Source organism: Choristoneura fumiferana, chromosome 29 (genome assembly GCF_025370935.1).
Source record: "Choristoneura fumiferana chromosome 29, NRCan_CFum_1, whole genome shotgun sequence".
NCBI classification, from domain to species: Eukaryota; Metazoa; Arthropoda; class Insecta; order Lepidoptera; family Tortricidae; genus Choristoneura; species Choristoneura fumiferana.
The window spans coordinates 3,249,812-3,267,039 of record NC_133500.1 but is presented as its reverse complement, the minus strand read 5'-3'; the positions used below and the strand labels follow the sequence as shown (position 1 = coordinate 3,267,039).

The following is a 17,228-nucleotide window of genomic DNA, read 5'->3' as shown; positions in this document are numbered from 1 at the left end:
TCATACTGTCCAACAAGTAACGTTTTTGCATTTTGTTCTTTTTCTTTGTTACAGTTTCCTTCTTGCCAGCAGTATTTCTTGAAATATCATCACGTTTAAAAAACGCTTCAATTCTGGTTTCTAATACACGTGCTTTTGGAATTACCTGCCGCTGTCTTAATACCCCTCGATCAACGTCCAGGCACTCGCGAATTATTTGTGACTTTATCCTTGAATTTTTAATAGAATCTTCTTCGAAAATTTTTCGTATGGCTCGCTTTTCCCTCACGGTTTTTAGTTTTCTGTAATGATCTTTGATGGCGTTACTTAATATGTTATAATTTTTGTTAGTATTATCTTTTGAAGTGCTGGCGTTTTGCTTTGTTTTATGACTTTTTGCTCTATGGTACCTTTTCTTGTACTTTTCATATTTCTTCTGTAAGTCTTTTATTTGGTTATTTAATTTCAGGCATTCTCTGTACATTTTCGAGCGATTCCTTTTCACTTGCGCTCGCCCGCGCGATGCTCGAGACTGGTTAGGAGTACTAGCAATACTAGCATTGCTAGGGAGTGGGCTATCAGACTGGGGCGTAAAAACTCGGCGAGTCGTGATAATTCGAGGTGGTGAAGCACGTAGCACGTCATTACTTCTATTACTTATCGACGGAGATGGAAATCGAGATGATTCTGGTGTGTTTTGCATAACACTACGTAACGCTCTTTCTCTGGCTCTTCGTTTAGAATTTGATATTCTCCATTTTCTTTTCATGCTTCGGTGTTCTCGCTCAGTCATATCCTTCACTAATCGTTTTTTTGCGTGATACCTTTCTAAATCTTTTCTTTTGTTTTCAGCCACCTTCTCTGGATTTTGCTTGCGCCTTTCTCTATACCGCCGTTGTTTTTCAGCAGCAGTGAGTGGCATGATGACATTTGCCGATATCCTGAACCAAAAATAACCGCTAGTTATACACAAAAAACTTCAAAGAACGCATTATTCCTTCAAATACACGTGATGTAAAACTCTGTTACTATTGCTACAACTCTGTTACCATCACAGAATAACATAGGGGAGCAGTAACAGAGTTGTAAATTTTGTGTTTCTAGCAAAATATCACAAAAGCTAAGCAATTTTTCAAAACATTACCTGTATTAAATTGATGTTTTAACTACAGGAGCAACAAATAAACATGTACTATATCGAATAGTTATATAAATCAGCCCAATATTCCGGTAACAGAGCGCACTCAGAATAAAAACACGTGCCACGTACAGCGGTTCGGCGATGACTGGTTAGAACGTGTCGTTTCCCCTCACCCGGCGGGGGGTCGGCAATAGATAATTACATCAAGATGAACGGGTTATACCGTACAAAAGCGCCATCTATCCATTGGTATCCAATTTAATGACTAAACAGAGTGTGGCTACAAAATCGTCGTTCGTTTGGGACGAAGTGAAAAAAAAAAATATTATTTGTTTTGATGAACGAAAAAAATAAAACAATCATAACGTAAAATCTCAAGGCTTTATTTTTGCATGCTTCATGGAAATATTTTGACTGGAAATCTTAAAATGGAATTTGTACTGTTGAACTTGTGACAACATTGGCTTAGGACACACCTTATATCTTAAGAAAATCACTCTGTTACCACATATGACTACTATGTTACCATTAAAATACTATATATTTTTTTTAAATTATGTATATTGTAGTGTCATAATAATTAAACAATATAAATATATAAATATTGTTATTAGTTAAAGTTGCTGAAATTATGCGTTTTTTTTACTGAACTTTTAATGTGGGGGACATGTTTTGTGCATTTCAAAGTAGAATGACCCAGTTCCGATTTATGTTCTGTTATTGTGGCAAAATCATTCTATTCTATTCTATTATCTTGTTGTCTGCAGGTGATCCCAGCGATGTTCCACACGGCCAGCATATGGCTGACGCTGGCGCTGGCTGTCCAGCGATACATCTACGTCTGCCACGCGCCGGTCGCCAGGACTTGGTATGTGCACTGGGAATACTCCGCAATTCCAAGTTCGTATCAAAATGAAGTGGACTTATGCAGGGCAGGTTCCAAGTAGGTAACACACGGAGACAGATTAACACTGCGCTTACTTAGTTCAAATCACCTTACATAATTAATTGTCAATTTTATGTTAGAGAGCGACGTTCACGGCTCGGATGTCATATGAGAGAGAGAGAGGGAGAGAGAGACGGGAATAGCTTTCGTCCTTATTCGGAACATTTTCCCGGGCTTAACTTAAGAAATCTAAAGTTATAAAGACTCAGGAACAGATATTTCCAAACTTGCCTGTATCATTAAGCTATACCTACACACTGCATTAAGTATACACTTTCTAAATGTCTTAAAACAAAATTAATATGGAATTCTAAATAATTAAATAACTCTGTCCCTCATTCTTCTTATTTAACAGTTACACTCTTGCCGCCGATGAATGGCTCTCCACTTCTTACTGCTCAAAGCTGCCTTACTACTTGACTCCCCTCCCTTCTTCTTTACTTGCTTTAATCCTCGGCGTCCCTCTCTTTTTCGATGCCTTTCCACTTTTCCTTCTAAGATGACGTTAATGAACTCACCATGTCATATAAGATGACCAATTTTTCCTCTCCGACAACAGAGACTTGCCATTAATGTTATTTTTTCTTCCATTCTTTCCAAAACCTCTGTCTGTGTTACTCAAAATCAAATCAAAATCAAAATGTCTTTATTGCGATTATGGATAATAAAGTTGATAGATGAAAGAAGCGCCATATCCTGCCTGCTAGAAGCGTACAATATTTTTGCACACTACTTAAAATATAATAAGAATAAAATTAAAATAACACTAACTCTATGTCCCTACTTACTGTCCCTGTACTGTTCCTCTTACTCACTTATTCAATAGGTGCCATTAGCGTGAGTGGGACGGCAAGATACGAAATTGGAATTTAGAACATCGTAGTGTAAAGCTTGTTGATTGTACGGTCGAATCGAAACGTTTCACAGGACTGGGTATGTGCATTGAGCAATACTTCGAAATTTGAAGTTCATATTCTACACTCTGGACCGTTCCTCTTATTCTTCTTCTAGCGTTTATCCGCGGCTTCGCACGCGTAAATCATTAGATACAGCGGTAGAATTGAAATTCCGGGATTTTATTAAATTCTCGTGGGAATTCCCTAAAATTATATCGTGGTTTTCATTGACGTTACATTAAAACAATCATGCCACTTGAATCTAAACCTAGCGGCTGTTATTTCGAGATTTTATCACTATCCCGTGAGAATATCGGATAAAAAATAGGATATGTGTTATTCCAGACGTCCAGCTACCTACTTACTATTATGACTCTAAGCTTAGCGGTTGTTATTTAGAGATTTTATCCCTATCTCGTAGGAATATCGGGATAAAAAGTGTCCTATGTTTTAATCCAGGTTATAAACTAACTTTTTGCTAAATTTCATCTAAATCCGTCCAGTCGTTTCAACGTGAAGAAGTAACAAACATACTCACTGACAAACTTTCGCATTTATAATATTAATATGTATAGTAGGAAGTAGGATTTTGTGTAATTTGTCACAGGGCATGATGAAGTAAGGTTATATTATTATTGTTGTTATTATTAATTTTTATAATGAAAATGCTTAATTTTAATTTTAAGAATGAATGTAGTTATTATTATTTGTATATTGCTGTGCCCTGACAGGGTAAATGTTGAACCTTCATACGTTTTAAGATCTTCATCACAACATTTAATGCAATAGTTTGAGTTTGAGGATATAAGCGCGACATGACAAATGGTATGTCCGCCGACCAGGTATTTAAACTATCTAGCAACAGAACGGCTAACGTTGAAGCACATTTAGGGAATGTTCAAAGGAATGCTGGAAGTGATGTGGTTATTTGGGAAATCTCGCTAGATATTACATGTACATTGTATATATTATCCTATTACTACTTAACGAGTATAATATATCGTCACTACTTTGAAAAAATCTCGTATCTCAAATCCATACGTCAACAAAATCGACCCTTCAAATAATGCGCATAAAGTTCACTCGGAAAAACTATCAATTTAAGGTACGAGCTTTTTTAAAGAAGTGACGATATGCGAAAGTTCATTTTATGTGTGCCTGTGTTTTATTACATCGCGGTAAAACAACTATATTATTATGGATTTGGATGAAGTTTGGTATGTAGATAGCTGGATGTCTGAAATAACACATAGGTTACTTTTTAAAAATAATAATAATGATTTTTATTGTTACAACTGTGTCGTTTATTTACTTTTTATCCCGATGTTCCCACGAAAACGGAAAAGGTCTCTAAATCACAACTACTGGGTTTAAAAGTCATGAAATTTGGCCCAGTTTGTAACGCAACGCCAATGAAGATCACGATATAATTATTGGAAATTCCCACGGGATATTTTGCAGACAAAATCGCGGGCAACAGCTTGTGTGTTATAATCGCTTCTTTCCTTTTTACGTCACCTCATGAAGCCATTAGTCCGTGCGATGTAGAATTTACAACCGCAACCAATACCGCCATCTGTTCGTCAACACCAGGACCACTCCGTAAATATACAGCGTGATTAGAAACCGCGCCAGCGCCTACGTCACGCAATAAAAGCCACAGTAAACAGGATGTTACACTGATATTTTATTTGCCCAAATTTTTATTACGGTCATAAAGGATTTCTAGTCCGTAAAAGAGCCCCTACTATGATGTGGTTCAATGCAGGCCATATAGTACTAACCACTGCCCGCGACTTCGTTTGTAAAAAAAACCCATGGCAATTACTAAAAATTACCTATATCGTGGTCTTCATTGCACTTGCACTTGTACTAAACACAACTTCAGGACTCTAAACTCAGCTGTTAGATTTTGAAATTTTATCCGGATCCCATCGGAATATCGGGATAAAAAGTAGCCTATGTGGTATTGCCTATTAGTAATTTGTAGTAGTATTGTATATTAGTAATGTTTCGAATATGAAAGAAAGAAAGATTTATTTGGTTCCTCAATATGGAACATCAGCTTATCTATTAGGACACGTTAGTTTCCACTACATGCACCAGTCGTATTTATATATATTATTATGTACAGTCGAGTTCTAAAACTTGTTAGTAAAAATTTTATCAAAAATATCTAAGCAGGACTAGTGATGTAACATGAAAAAAAACATTAGAAAAAAACCTAGTAGCCTTGTTTTTTTTTTCTAACTTTGTTTTTTTTTCAGAAATAAAATCTATAGGAAATTAATTGTTTTATTGAGGTATTTTTTCTAATTTCTTACATTTTACTAAAATAACAAATCGAATTAAGTACTACAGTAGCCAACTACGTTCTAATAAACATACACCGAACGGGGATTTCCCGTGCCCAGTTTGAATGTTGCCAATATATTCATGTAAACTTGGTACTATTTAACCAAAACGGTATGGTAGATTTATAAATAAATAAAAACTCTAATATTAACTGTTAAGTATTAATCTTTTACGGAAACGGCCTTTTTAATTTTAAATTCTGTATTCTTGAAAAAAAACATGCTCCAGATAAATAACGTGTTTTTTGTTTTTTTTTTCACGACAGAAAAAAAACAGTTTTTTTTGCAACACTAAGCAGGTCTATTAGTTCGCCGTAGGTATTAAAAAAATCCGGTAAGGGTTCAGAAAGTTGGGTTAAAAAAATAGTTATTCTTAAGCACATTACAAGTTTATTTATCGGAAGTCTGATAAATTACCAATATATAATTAGTATCTTACTGTCGATACCTGTTTCATTTATTTTTTACGATTTTTTTAAGTAATATAGGCAGCCGAGGGGCCCGTGACTGATCAGTCCCTAAGTATAGGAAAGGTTGTTAACGGCGTAGAAGCGTGTTCAGATATTTTTGATCAAATTTTTGCTCACAAGTTTATGAACTCGACTGTACCTATCATATTTCAGTCGAATCGAATAGAAGAAGGTAAAAGACTTGCAAGATTTGAACATAATCGACTTACATACTACATACGAACATTGCAAGTTTAATAAGAACTGTGTTACTGTTGTCGGCGTCTTAAAGCTATTTTTTAACCAATCGCATTTTTATTCTAAAACCTCATTTAAAACGAAACTAAGTTTTCGTATTAAATTACTCCCAGATCTACTTGTAATTCAAGGACCTATCTCCCGACATCCGATTTCTGTTCGGACGTGATTTAGGTATTCAGACTCTCGATTAGCGCTCAGGACGACGGGCTCTGGCTGCGGAAACAGTAGTCTTTTACAGGCCTATATTATTACTAAGATTCTAATCAAGACTAAAGGTGCGACGGATGTTTTTTTTAAAAATGAATTAAATTGAATGAGGGATATCGCCTAGCTTTCGCCGCTAGAGGTGCTAGTGTAGCGTGAGGTCTCCGAAATGTCAAATCTTATAGTTTTTGGGTGAGCTACGCGGGTTTATTTTAAATTAGAATCATTTTGTGAATATTTTGCATTACCTGAAATTAATTATGGCAATTATGCGTTACGGGGCAATGAATGTCTGTATTTTAGACAGTTGTGTCTTTCGGAAACTTTTGTCCTCCCTTTTTTCCGAACAAAACGGGACTACGCAAGACTGTGGCTGCTCGATATTTTTATGATACGGTTTTAAGGTGTATTAAATATGATTTTAATCAAAACTTTGTTTTCACGCCCGTAATAACAGATTTTGAAAGCCACGCTTAAAAACCTCACGCAACAGTGGCGCCATCTAGACAAAAAACGATAGCCCTCATTGAATTGACATATTATTTAAAACCCGACGCCACGCCATTCTTACATACGCCATCCAACGCGTGTCAGTACAGTCAACGTCATAAATAAGTGATCATTTCAGTACCTTGTCGCTTTCAGTCGTTACACTTTCGTATGGCTTTTCAAACATGACGTTAAAGTGACAAGGTACAAAAGTGATCACTTATTTATGACGTTGACTGAACTAATCAGTCCCATATTTATTATGGTCAGGTGCAGGTAGAAAATTGCGTCGAACGACATGGCATGGCGTCGCGTTTTAGTTTTAGTTTTAGTCGCGCCTTGAGGGTTAGTCTTCCATACAAATTTTGGTGCAACTGTATTGCTTCCACAGACGTTATTTCGACGCGATTTTTTGAGTATAGTTAGTCAGGACATATTGTGTTCGCAAATTTATATATTGATAAGAAACAAATAATAACATCAAATATTAGTTACAAAAAAATCACGAAAAATTCGACATTTGGATTTCAACGCCATCTAACGGGACTTTTACCATGAGCTAACGTGAGCAGCCGCCTTAAGGGCTATGCTTAGGGTTTCGCTACGGGATCCAATCAGAGATGAGGTGATAGGTAGAATAATGAGAGTCACTGGCATAGCCAAGCGAATTAGCTCGTTGAAGTGGCAACGGGCAGGCCATATAGCACGGAGAATAAATAGCCGTTGGGGCCGAAAAGTATTCGAATAGAGTCCACAAATCGGCAAGCGCAGCGTATAGGACATCCACCAACGAGATGGAGGGATGATTTAGCAGTTTCGAAACTTTGACCCACCTTTGTGTATATTTATAAAAACAACACGCACACTGAGACAATTAGTGACATTACTGTTGTTTATAAGACAATCAGCCCTGTGGTTAGAGAAGAAGACAATGAAATTTGAGGTCCTGGCTTCAATCACTGATCGGAGCAGATATTAGTATGATAAATGTAAATGTTTGCTCTCGAGTCTTAGCTGCCTAATAGTATCTAAGTATTTTCTCCGTTGCCTATATAGTACCCATAACACAGCTTTGCTTGCTTCGAAACTAAGTAAATTTTATTGTTGTGTCGTGTTGTTATTTTCATCTTCATCCATCGGCCTATCTTAGTCCACTGCTGGACATTGGTCTCTCCAATTGCACGCCACGAGCACGATCCTCGGTCACTTTCATCCAGCCTAGTTCTTGGGAGCAACCTTGCGAAGATCATCGCATGCTATATTACTTACCTTCAATTCATTCGTGTCAGCTCTTGCGAGTCGACCTGTACTATTTAATAAGTTTCCGTGAGTTCCAATAGTAGCGACGTTAGAGTTAATTTGGGGAATGTGGCGTTGTGCGGTGTAAAGTGTTTTACTGCTGCCCAGTGAGAAGCGTCGTGGTAGGCAGCGGGGCTACTAAGAAATTCGAAAATCGAAGTTCGTATCGTACCGTTCCTCTCACTCTTGTATTAAATGATATAAGCTTCAGCGGGACAGCAAGATACAAAGTTCGAATTTTGCACTTCGTTAATAGTACAGGGCCTGTTTCACCATCCATTGATTAATTTTATTAGACGGATAAATGTGATGCTGTCTCTGTTTGTTTTGTTCGAATCGACGGAGACGGCATCTCATTTTATCCGTTAATTAAAATTATTCAATGGGTGGTGAAACAGCCCCTAAGTCTAGTGTCTTAAAAAATGTAATTAGCCCGTCACAAAAAATATTGAACACATAAACAACTTGTCAATTAAACAAAATATTATGAAGATATATAGCCAGTTAACGTTCCACATGCTGCCAAATGTCGAAGCGTCACGGACTCCCACTCCCGAACTTTGACGCCATCATCATCATCATCATCATGTCAGCCGAAAGACGTCCACTGCTGGACATAGGCCTCCCCCAAGGCTCTCCACTCAGACCGGTCTTGTGCTTTCCGAATCCACCGCGATTCCGCGATCTTAACCAGCTCCATCTAATTAATCTACTTTTTCACGCTTCATCGTCATAATTGATTAAGGAAAAAATACATGTCCAATATTCTCTGACAATATAACTTTTTTACCCAGGAAACTAACCAATTATCAATCAAATTGCTTTTCGCACGTGAATTTCGAAAAACTCAGAGGTGCGAGAGGGTTTGAAGCCACGACCCTCTGCTTGAGAGGCCATAGGTCAAACCACTAGGCAATCACGGCTATAAAGTTTGACCGCCTAGTTACCATGGGCGTCGCCAGGCATTTCCCCCCCCCCTCCTGCCCCTAGAGATTCTAAAAAAGTTGCTTGATCGATCATTCCTGTGCGTCGAAACCGAAACTAGAATGAATTTTCAATTCCAATAAATACTTACCTACAACTCATAGTTTTCTCATTCTCCATATCAACTTGCCCCCCCCCCCCTCCCAAGGCCATCGGCTGGCGACGCCCTTGCTAGTTACCATGTGATTTTCTCTCTATATACCTGTTTTCTGTATCGCTTACTATTGTGGTGTATTGTATTGTACAATAACACCAAGCCTTGGCCCGAAGTCTTTGATCTCGATTTATCGGCTCTTAGCGATTATTAATTAAAAGCCTGCCCTTTGTTCTTGTGGGAAAGCTTTCGGTATAACAACGTTTAATTACAAAAATCGGCCAAGTGCGAGTCGGAATACCTCACCGAGAATTCAATACACATTTTTTTTATTTGACTGGATGGAAAACGAGCAAATGGGTCTCCTGATGGTAAAAGATCACCACCGCCATAAACATCTGCAACACCAGGGTTATTGCAGACGCGTTGCAACTTAGAGGCCTAGATGGATGTCACGTGCCAGTAATTTCACGGCTTGTCTTACTCTCACGCCGAAACACAACAGTGCAAGCACTGCTGCTTCACGGCAGGATTAGCGAGCAAGATGGTGGTAGCAATCCGGGCGGACCTCGCACAAGCTCCTACCACCTGCAGCATTTGAAGGAATCTACATACACCTAGTGTTAGCAGAGCCCCTCTCCTAAACGTACGCAATGTGGGGTCATATTATACGGTTGTGACACCGACAGATAGAAAAAAAAAACTTATCGGTTATGTTATAAGAGCTACCTTACGGAAGTAGTAGAGAAGAGTGTGTTTTAATGTCTCTACCCACTACACCGTGTCAGCCATGACCGTAATAGGAGCGTGTCAGAAACGAAATGTCAAGCGCATATTTGTGTGCCGTCGCGTGCAAAGTCAAAGTCAAAATATCTTTATTAAATTTAGGCTGTAACAAGCACGGAAAAACCACTGTTGAGAAGAATCCGGCAAGAAACTCAACGAGGTATATTTTTTTAAACAGATTTACAATATTATTAAATGATATCTGTACATCCGAAGAAGCCGTGGTGGCCTAGTGGTTTGACCTATCGCCTCTCAAACAGAGGGTCGTGGGTTCAAACCCCGGCTCGCACCTCTGAGTTTTTCGAAATTCATGTGCGGAATTACATTTGAAATTTACCACGAGCTTTGCAGTGAAGGAAAACATCGTGAGGAAACCTGCACAAACCTGCGAAGCAATTCAATGGTGCGTGTGAAGTTCCCAATCTGCACTGGGCCCGCGTGGGAACTATAGCCCAAGCCGTCTTGTTCTGAGAGGAGGCCTGTGCCCAGCAGTGGGACGTATATAGGCTGGGATGATGATATCTATACATCACAAGTATTTATCACAACTTTATTTTTAACACAGTAGGTTCGCTATTTGAGGGATCGCTAATGCGGATCGGGTTATTTCAAATATCCCTGTCCATGATATAGTCATTACCTTTTATCATACGCCTTAGATATTAATGTCTTCTTGACAATAGATCTGAATTTTGTATCCGTTGCTGTTGTATGCCTTGCTTAATGACTCGTAACGGCAACGGTTGGTTAGGAATAGGAAGCGTGCTAGTGGGCATTGTCTCATACTTTTCATCAATACAAACAACATATTTATTATGATTGTTTTTTGGAGTATTTTGGTTTCACGGATACCCGTAAAAGTAACAAATTTGGAGTTGAAATAAAAAATACAAAAAGACTCCAGAAAACCAATCATAATTTGATTGCTTAGTAGCGACATCTCTTGTCTAGGTGAGCGGTTGGTTCCGAAAGAGTGTGACGTCTCTCGATCTCGATGAGAGCGGAACATAGATGTCGCTAGTGCTGCTGCATAAGTAGCGTAGTAGAAATAAGCAACCTGAGATATGTATGCATAGGAAAAATTCGTGTCTAGATTCCTATCCAGCGGTGGTGTAGGGGTTATAGCACGCAGCACGGATTGCTGAGGACCTGGGTTCGATTCCCAGTTTGTATTTTCGACAACATATTTATGCCTGGCACGTTGCTGTTACGGTCATGTTACGAGACGGTGTTATTTTTATTGGTTTTGTATTGTATTGCAAAACTGTTTATAGTACATAAAAACACATGAAAATAACAGAACACAGGATAATAAGATGTACAAAGGCGAACTTATCCCTTAAAAGGATCTCTTTCAGTTAACAGACACAAGGGTAGACACTACGAGTACAATGAAAAGATAAAAGAACCGAAATTTTAAATGAACTCAAACAATGCATTATTAATACACACGAGTACATATATACACACACTAATACATAATAATAAAGTCAATAAACTAATACATATCAAGGCAAATAAACTACATGTAAAATATATATACATATACACCACACATACACAAAACAGATCACACGACACTGCCTCTTTTAAGATTTTACGATGAGCTGTCAAGCCCATACGTTCTTTTTTGTCGCCGAATGGCAAATTTTTCATAATAAAAAAACACTTCTCGCTACTTCGGCGGTGGAACTAATGCCTAATAATATTGTTTGATATTTAGAATAAGTATTAGTTAATGTTATTTTTTTTTGTTTTACTAACTCTTAATTCGTTCTTATTGTATGCTTACTGACTATTAATAATAATAATAATAATTAAATTCATTTAATCAAGTATCATGACTCATTTTGTTAGGCAATTTATCTTAACCTATGGTAGTAGAAAATGACAATAAATAAAAGACCCTAATGGTGATTTTCCACCGGCGAGGCGAGACGAGACGAGGCGAGACGAGAATTGAAATTTGTATGCAATCTCGCGCGCCCGCCGCGGGCGCTGCCATACAAATATCAGTTCTCGTCTCGCCTCGCCGGTGGAAAACCACCTTAAGAGCCTAAGAGTTACAAGGTAATAAGGTGTAAAGATATCTTTAACCTTGGCTGTATCCATTCCAAGGCCACGCTCAAGACAAAGCAATCCGATTTACGCAAAAATACCCACCTAAATAACAAAAATACCGCCTCAAGCTTTATTGATTATACATTTTACGTTCAAACAGCATTATAAGTGAAATTTTCTTGTTTTAGTGGTATCCGAGTGATAAAATATACTTGAGCCGTTAAATATTTGATGTGAGCCGCCCGCGCAGCTCTTTTGATTCGTTTTTAATATTCCAGTCGCTTTCGGCAGGCGTAAATCCTCTTGAAGTGTCTGTCGTTTACGTTTAACATGTTAATGTGAGACGTCTTTTTGAATATCTAAGACTGAGAGAGAACCCCAGTTAATATTATAATACGAAAGTTTGTGTGTACAGTTAAGGTCGTATATACGTTACCAAGACGTCAGACGTCGAAAATACACTTTTATGCCACTGATCATAAGGTCGATGTATAATAAACACATACGTTGCATTTTTGCGACAAAATTATCGCACGACAAAAAACCGTAGTGCGCGCTTTTTTTTTTTTTTTTATTCGACTGGATGGCAAACGAGCAAGTGGGTCTCCTGATGGTAAGAGATCACCACCGCCCATGCGTTGCCAACCTAGAGCCTAAGATGGAATACTCAAGTGCCAGTTATTTCACGGCTGTCTTACTCTCCACGCCGAACACAACAGTGCAAGCACTGCTGCTTCACGGTAGGATTAGCGAGCAAGATGGTGGTAGCAATCGGGCGGACCTTGCACAAGTCTAACCACCTGCAAAACCTGCGCTTGGCCTAAGTTTAAGAATTAGTTTCCACGGTTTTTGCTTTTCAGGTGTACGATGCCGCGAGTGACCAAATGCCTGATCTACATCGGAGTGGCGGCGTTCCTGCACCAGCTGCCGCGCTTCTTCGACCGCCAGTTCGTGCCCCACGTCACCGTGTGGCGCGGACACTTTGAAGAAGTCTGCAGGGTAAGCGGGTTCAATTACCTAATCTTACAATTCAGATAATACCGAGGACTGATATATAGTGGTGACATACCGATCTTACAATTCAGATAATACTTTTCCGCCGAATCTTACAATTCAGATAATATCGAGGACTGATATGAGGATCAGAAAATATCAAGGACTTTATAATTTGATTGAATCAGGCGTTATTTTACGGGGGTCCATGTCAACGGACTATAGTATTTTACGCAACTGTATCGTAATAGGGGTCCTTAAAACACGAGTGTGGGTTTTAGCCGAGTTTCATAATAGGGTCACATGAGTGTTTTAAGGCCTAATTACGTACAGTTGCATACAATACTTTATCTATGTATATCCATATATTAAATCCTCTGCCCCACGAGCTGCGCCCGCTGCCCCCCCCCCCCGTGCTGTAATATAATGTAAGAAATCTCATTACGATACAGCCGTGTTCATAATGGAATCCAATGTCGTAATGCTGGTCATTACCTATGGTTTTTGAACGCATAATTGAGGATTTACTATATGGATTTAGATAAAAACAATTACTTTGCTCATCCGTGACCTTATGATACCTACGTCTATTTTAACAAATGTGTTACATGAAGCTCCTCCTCCACACTGCAATAACACACGAATCACAGAACGCCAACTGTCTATCACATAACACTGACGCGTTTCAAACCAAACCAAATCAAAATATTTCAGCAGATTTTATTTAATTGCAATGTTACTTAGTATGTATGTATGCTCGTGTCAAATCCCAAGTTAAATACGGAAATTTCATAAATTTTATATAATATAACGAATGACGTAAAAGTCAACAATATCTGTTGAAAAATAAAGACCGTATGAGCGAAAAGTACGCATTTCATCTCTTTCATAATAACTTATCTTAATAAGTTCCACTGCTAGGCAAAGGCTTTCCCTATTGTCCTCCACAACACTCGTGCTAACGCTATGTCAGGCCAGTCCTTTGCGTACAAGTCCAAATTGTCTCGCTATCTCTTTCTCAGTCTGCCTGGACGTCGCTGGCCGTTTTCCGCCACCCGCCAAGTGACAATGTAAACCCACCTTTGACTATAACCAGAGGCCGCATTGCCTAATGTTTTTGGCGCTCGCGATTGCAATCATATGACAGTTTTTGTATGCGAAATCTGTCATTTGATTGCGATTGCGAGCGTCAGAAACGTTAGGCAATACGGCCTCTGGGCTACTAATATAACCCAATTTAACCCATTTTTTACAGATGGAGATGGCTCCGTGGCTCCAAACACTAACCATGGACGCCTACTTCATCACGTACTTTGGATTCCGCGTCCTCTTCGTCCACCTCATCCCCTGCACCTCCCTAGTAGTCCTGAACGTCCTTCTCTTCAGAGCCATGAGAACTGCCCAACTGAACCGGCAGAAGCTCTTCAAGGAAAACCGCAAGTCGGAGTGCAAGCGGCTGAGAGACTCTAACTGCACCACTCTGATGTTAATAGTAGTTGTCACCGTCTTTCTATTGGTGGAAATACCAGTTGCCGTAGTCACTGTGCTGCATATTATATCTAGTACTATTGTCGAGATTTTGGACTACCACATTGCCAACACGCTCATTCTAATTACGAACTTTTTTATCATCGTCTCTTATCCTATCAATTTCGCGATCTATTGCGGTATGTCACGACAATTTAGGGAGACTTTCAAGGAATTGTTTATTAGGGGTGCTGTTACTGGTAGGAAAAATGGTGGCTCTAGTAGATATTCTTTAGTGAACGGGCCCAGAACGTGCACAAATGAAACCGTACTTTAGATAAGAAAATTGTAAATAAACTGTGCTATTTTCACTGCTAGGGAGTAGTTTATTTTTGTCTATATGTGGTTCCCGAGGTACTATCAAAACCATTTGATTTCTGACCCACTGTAGAACATTCCTACAGTAAAAATCATAACTTCTTCCTTTGTCAAGCAAAGCTGGTTCACTATGACTCTTTCTGTGGAAAGGTTCCACAGTGGATCACGACTCAGTTGCTTCGATAGTACTACATCAAGTTACTTAGAAAGTCTTGCTTTAGTAATTCAGTTAGTAAATATGTATAATTTACGTTAGGTACGCCAGTAGTAAATCTTTGAGTGATGTACTCGTACAAATCGAGTCGGGAATCACTAGTCTATTTTATATAGTTATATAGACATATCATAATGATATATGGAGTTACTAATGTAGGCGGTTATTCAAGAGTTTGTTTACACGGCCTTTACTGTTTTATTGTTTTTTACAAAAAATATTAAATTGTAGTGCATACATTTTATTAGATGTTGTAAATCTATTTTATATTAATTTCGTTACTTTTTCGAGGCCACGGCAGTCACCTGATTGAGGTTATATAGGTATATACCTATCTTGATTTTTATTTATTTATTTTTGATCAGCTGACGCCTTGGCCCTTAAATGGTGAGCCCCCATTTAAAAAAGTAACGAAAATCTAATTTATTGTAAAATATTGATGTGCATACGATATTTACTGTTGTAAATAAAATCGTTTAAATTTACATAAACACGTTTTATATGTATTTAAAATGTGTACTTATGTAAAAATAGTTAATTATGTAGATGTCTTATTTGTAAAAAATATGCACTTAATTTGTGTTGTGTTTATACATAAACATGTTTATATATTCGTTGTGATTTCTGTGCTTTATTGTTTGAGGGTGAATGAGTTTTGTATGGAACTAAGGACCATGGCGAATTAAATCATCATTTTAGGTTCATTGTAACTGAATAAAGAAATGTAATTAAAATTAAATTGTTTAATTACTACCCCCACCTTGCATTGCATATATTAACGAAATACATTACAGTACACAAACACATACAACACAAATTGACTTAAAAGTCTAATTACATAAAAATTTTAATACTTGCTTTTTTTTGCTGACTGTACTTTTTGTGACTCTACTTGCATTGTCATACTAAATTTCCGTACCGAATTTCAAGTCGATACCATTTACCGTTGAGGAGTTCCGTCCTGCAGAGACGATCCTAGCCGGACCGCCAAGATGTCACTGCCAGATTATTATATTGTCACCAGATTTACATAATTATGCCAAATTTCAAGTCAATTAGAACACTGGAAGAGGGTCAAATTTAACTTGCAAGATTTGATCCCCACATATATAGCATACATACATTGCAAGATGATTAAAAGCTTGAAATAACCTAACCATAAAAAAAAACATTTTTAATAAAAGCTTTTTTTGCTGACTGTACTTGCATTGTCACCCAAATTACATTTGCATACCAAATTTCAAGTCGATGCTATTAACCGTTGAAGAGTTCCGTCGTGGGCAGACGATCCTGGCCAGACTACCAGGATGTCACTACTAGATGAATGTATTGTATCTCCCAGGATAACAGGATCGAAGGATTTTGGGCACAAATTTGTGCCTCTGGGAGAGGACAGGTTAAAGGCTCAATTTTGTTAAAAAATTAATGGCGATTTTCCATCGAAGAGTGCTGAGCATTTGACAGTAAAAGCTAGGTGAACCTCATAGATACTGCTCCTCATAGATGCTTACACGATATTTCTAAAAGACAAAATATCCGTACATCACGATCATTATCATCAGACGCACAGCTGGACGTAGGCTTCTTCCATGGCGCGCCACAACACTGTCTTCAGCCCCTTGCATTCATTCGCCGCCAACGACCCTCTTAAGGTCGTCCATCCACCGTGCCTCAGGACGCCCTACACTACGTTTTCCCGTCCGTGGTCTCCAGTCGAAGACTCGTCTGCTCCACCTTTCATCGGTCCTGCGACAGACGTAGTCAGCCCAACACCACTTTAGCGAACTAATTCTCTAAGCAACGTCGGTGACTTTTGTTCTTTGTCGGATAATGTGATTTCGGAAAGAAACCCCTAGCATGTTTATGGGCGGTGGTGATCTCTTACCATCAGGAGCAGGAGACCCACTTGCTCGTTTGCCAGTCAAATAAAAAAAATTAAAAATAAAAAAAAATACAAATATATAAAAATACAAATATAAAGGATTTTTAATTAAATGCAGACAACCCTATATCAACGTGTTCACAATAAAACAGCGCTTACGTTGATATACAATTTGTTCTATTATCTAATCAAGTGAAAGTAACGGACATCGATATAACTATTTGAATTTATACCTGGCAACCCAGTAGTTCGTCCAGGTAAACAATAGCAAACCCAACGTCTACATATTTTATAGGTTTTATACTTTAAGTTAATATAAAATTTTCCTATTATCTCGATGATGCAACAAAA

At 38.3% G+C, this 17,228-nt stretch overlaps 1 protein-coding gene across 1 annotated transcript; it reads left to right on the top strand.

Moving 5' to 3' along the window:
• Positions 1-1,887: 1,887 nt before the first annotated feature.
• Positions 1,888-15,723, top strand: LOC141444099 (sex peptide receptor-like; the record flags this gene model as incomplete). The annotated part of the gene is given in 3 exon segments (XM_074109533.1): positions 1,888-1,988; positions 12,804-12,942; positions 14,192-15,723. Coding segments are annotated over 3 exon segments (789 nt in total), but the record flags the coding sequence as incomplete, so codon positions are not given.
• Between the last annotated feature and the right edge of the window lie 1,505 nt (positions 15,724-17,228).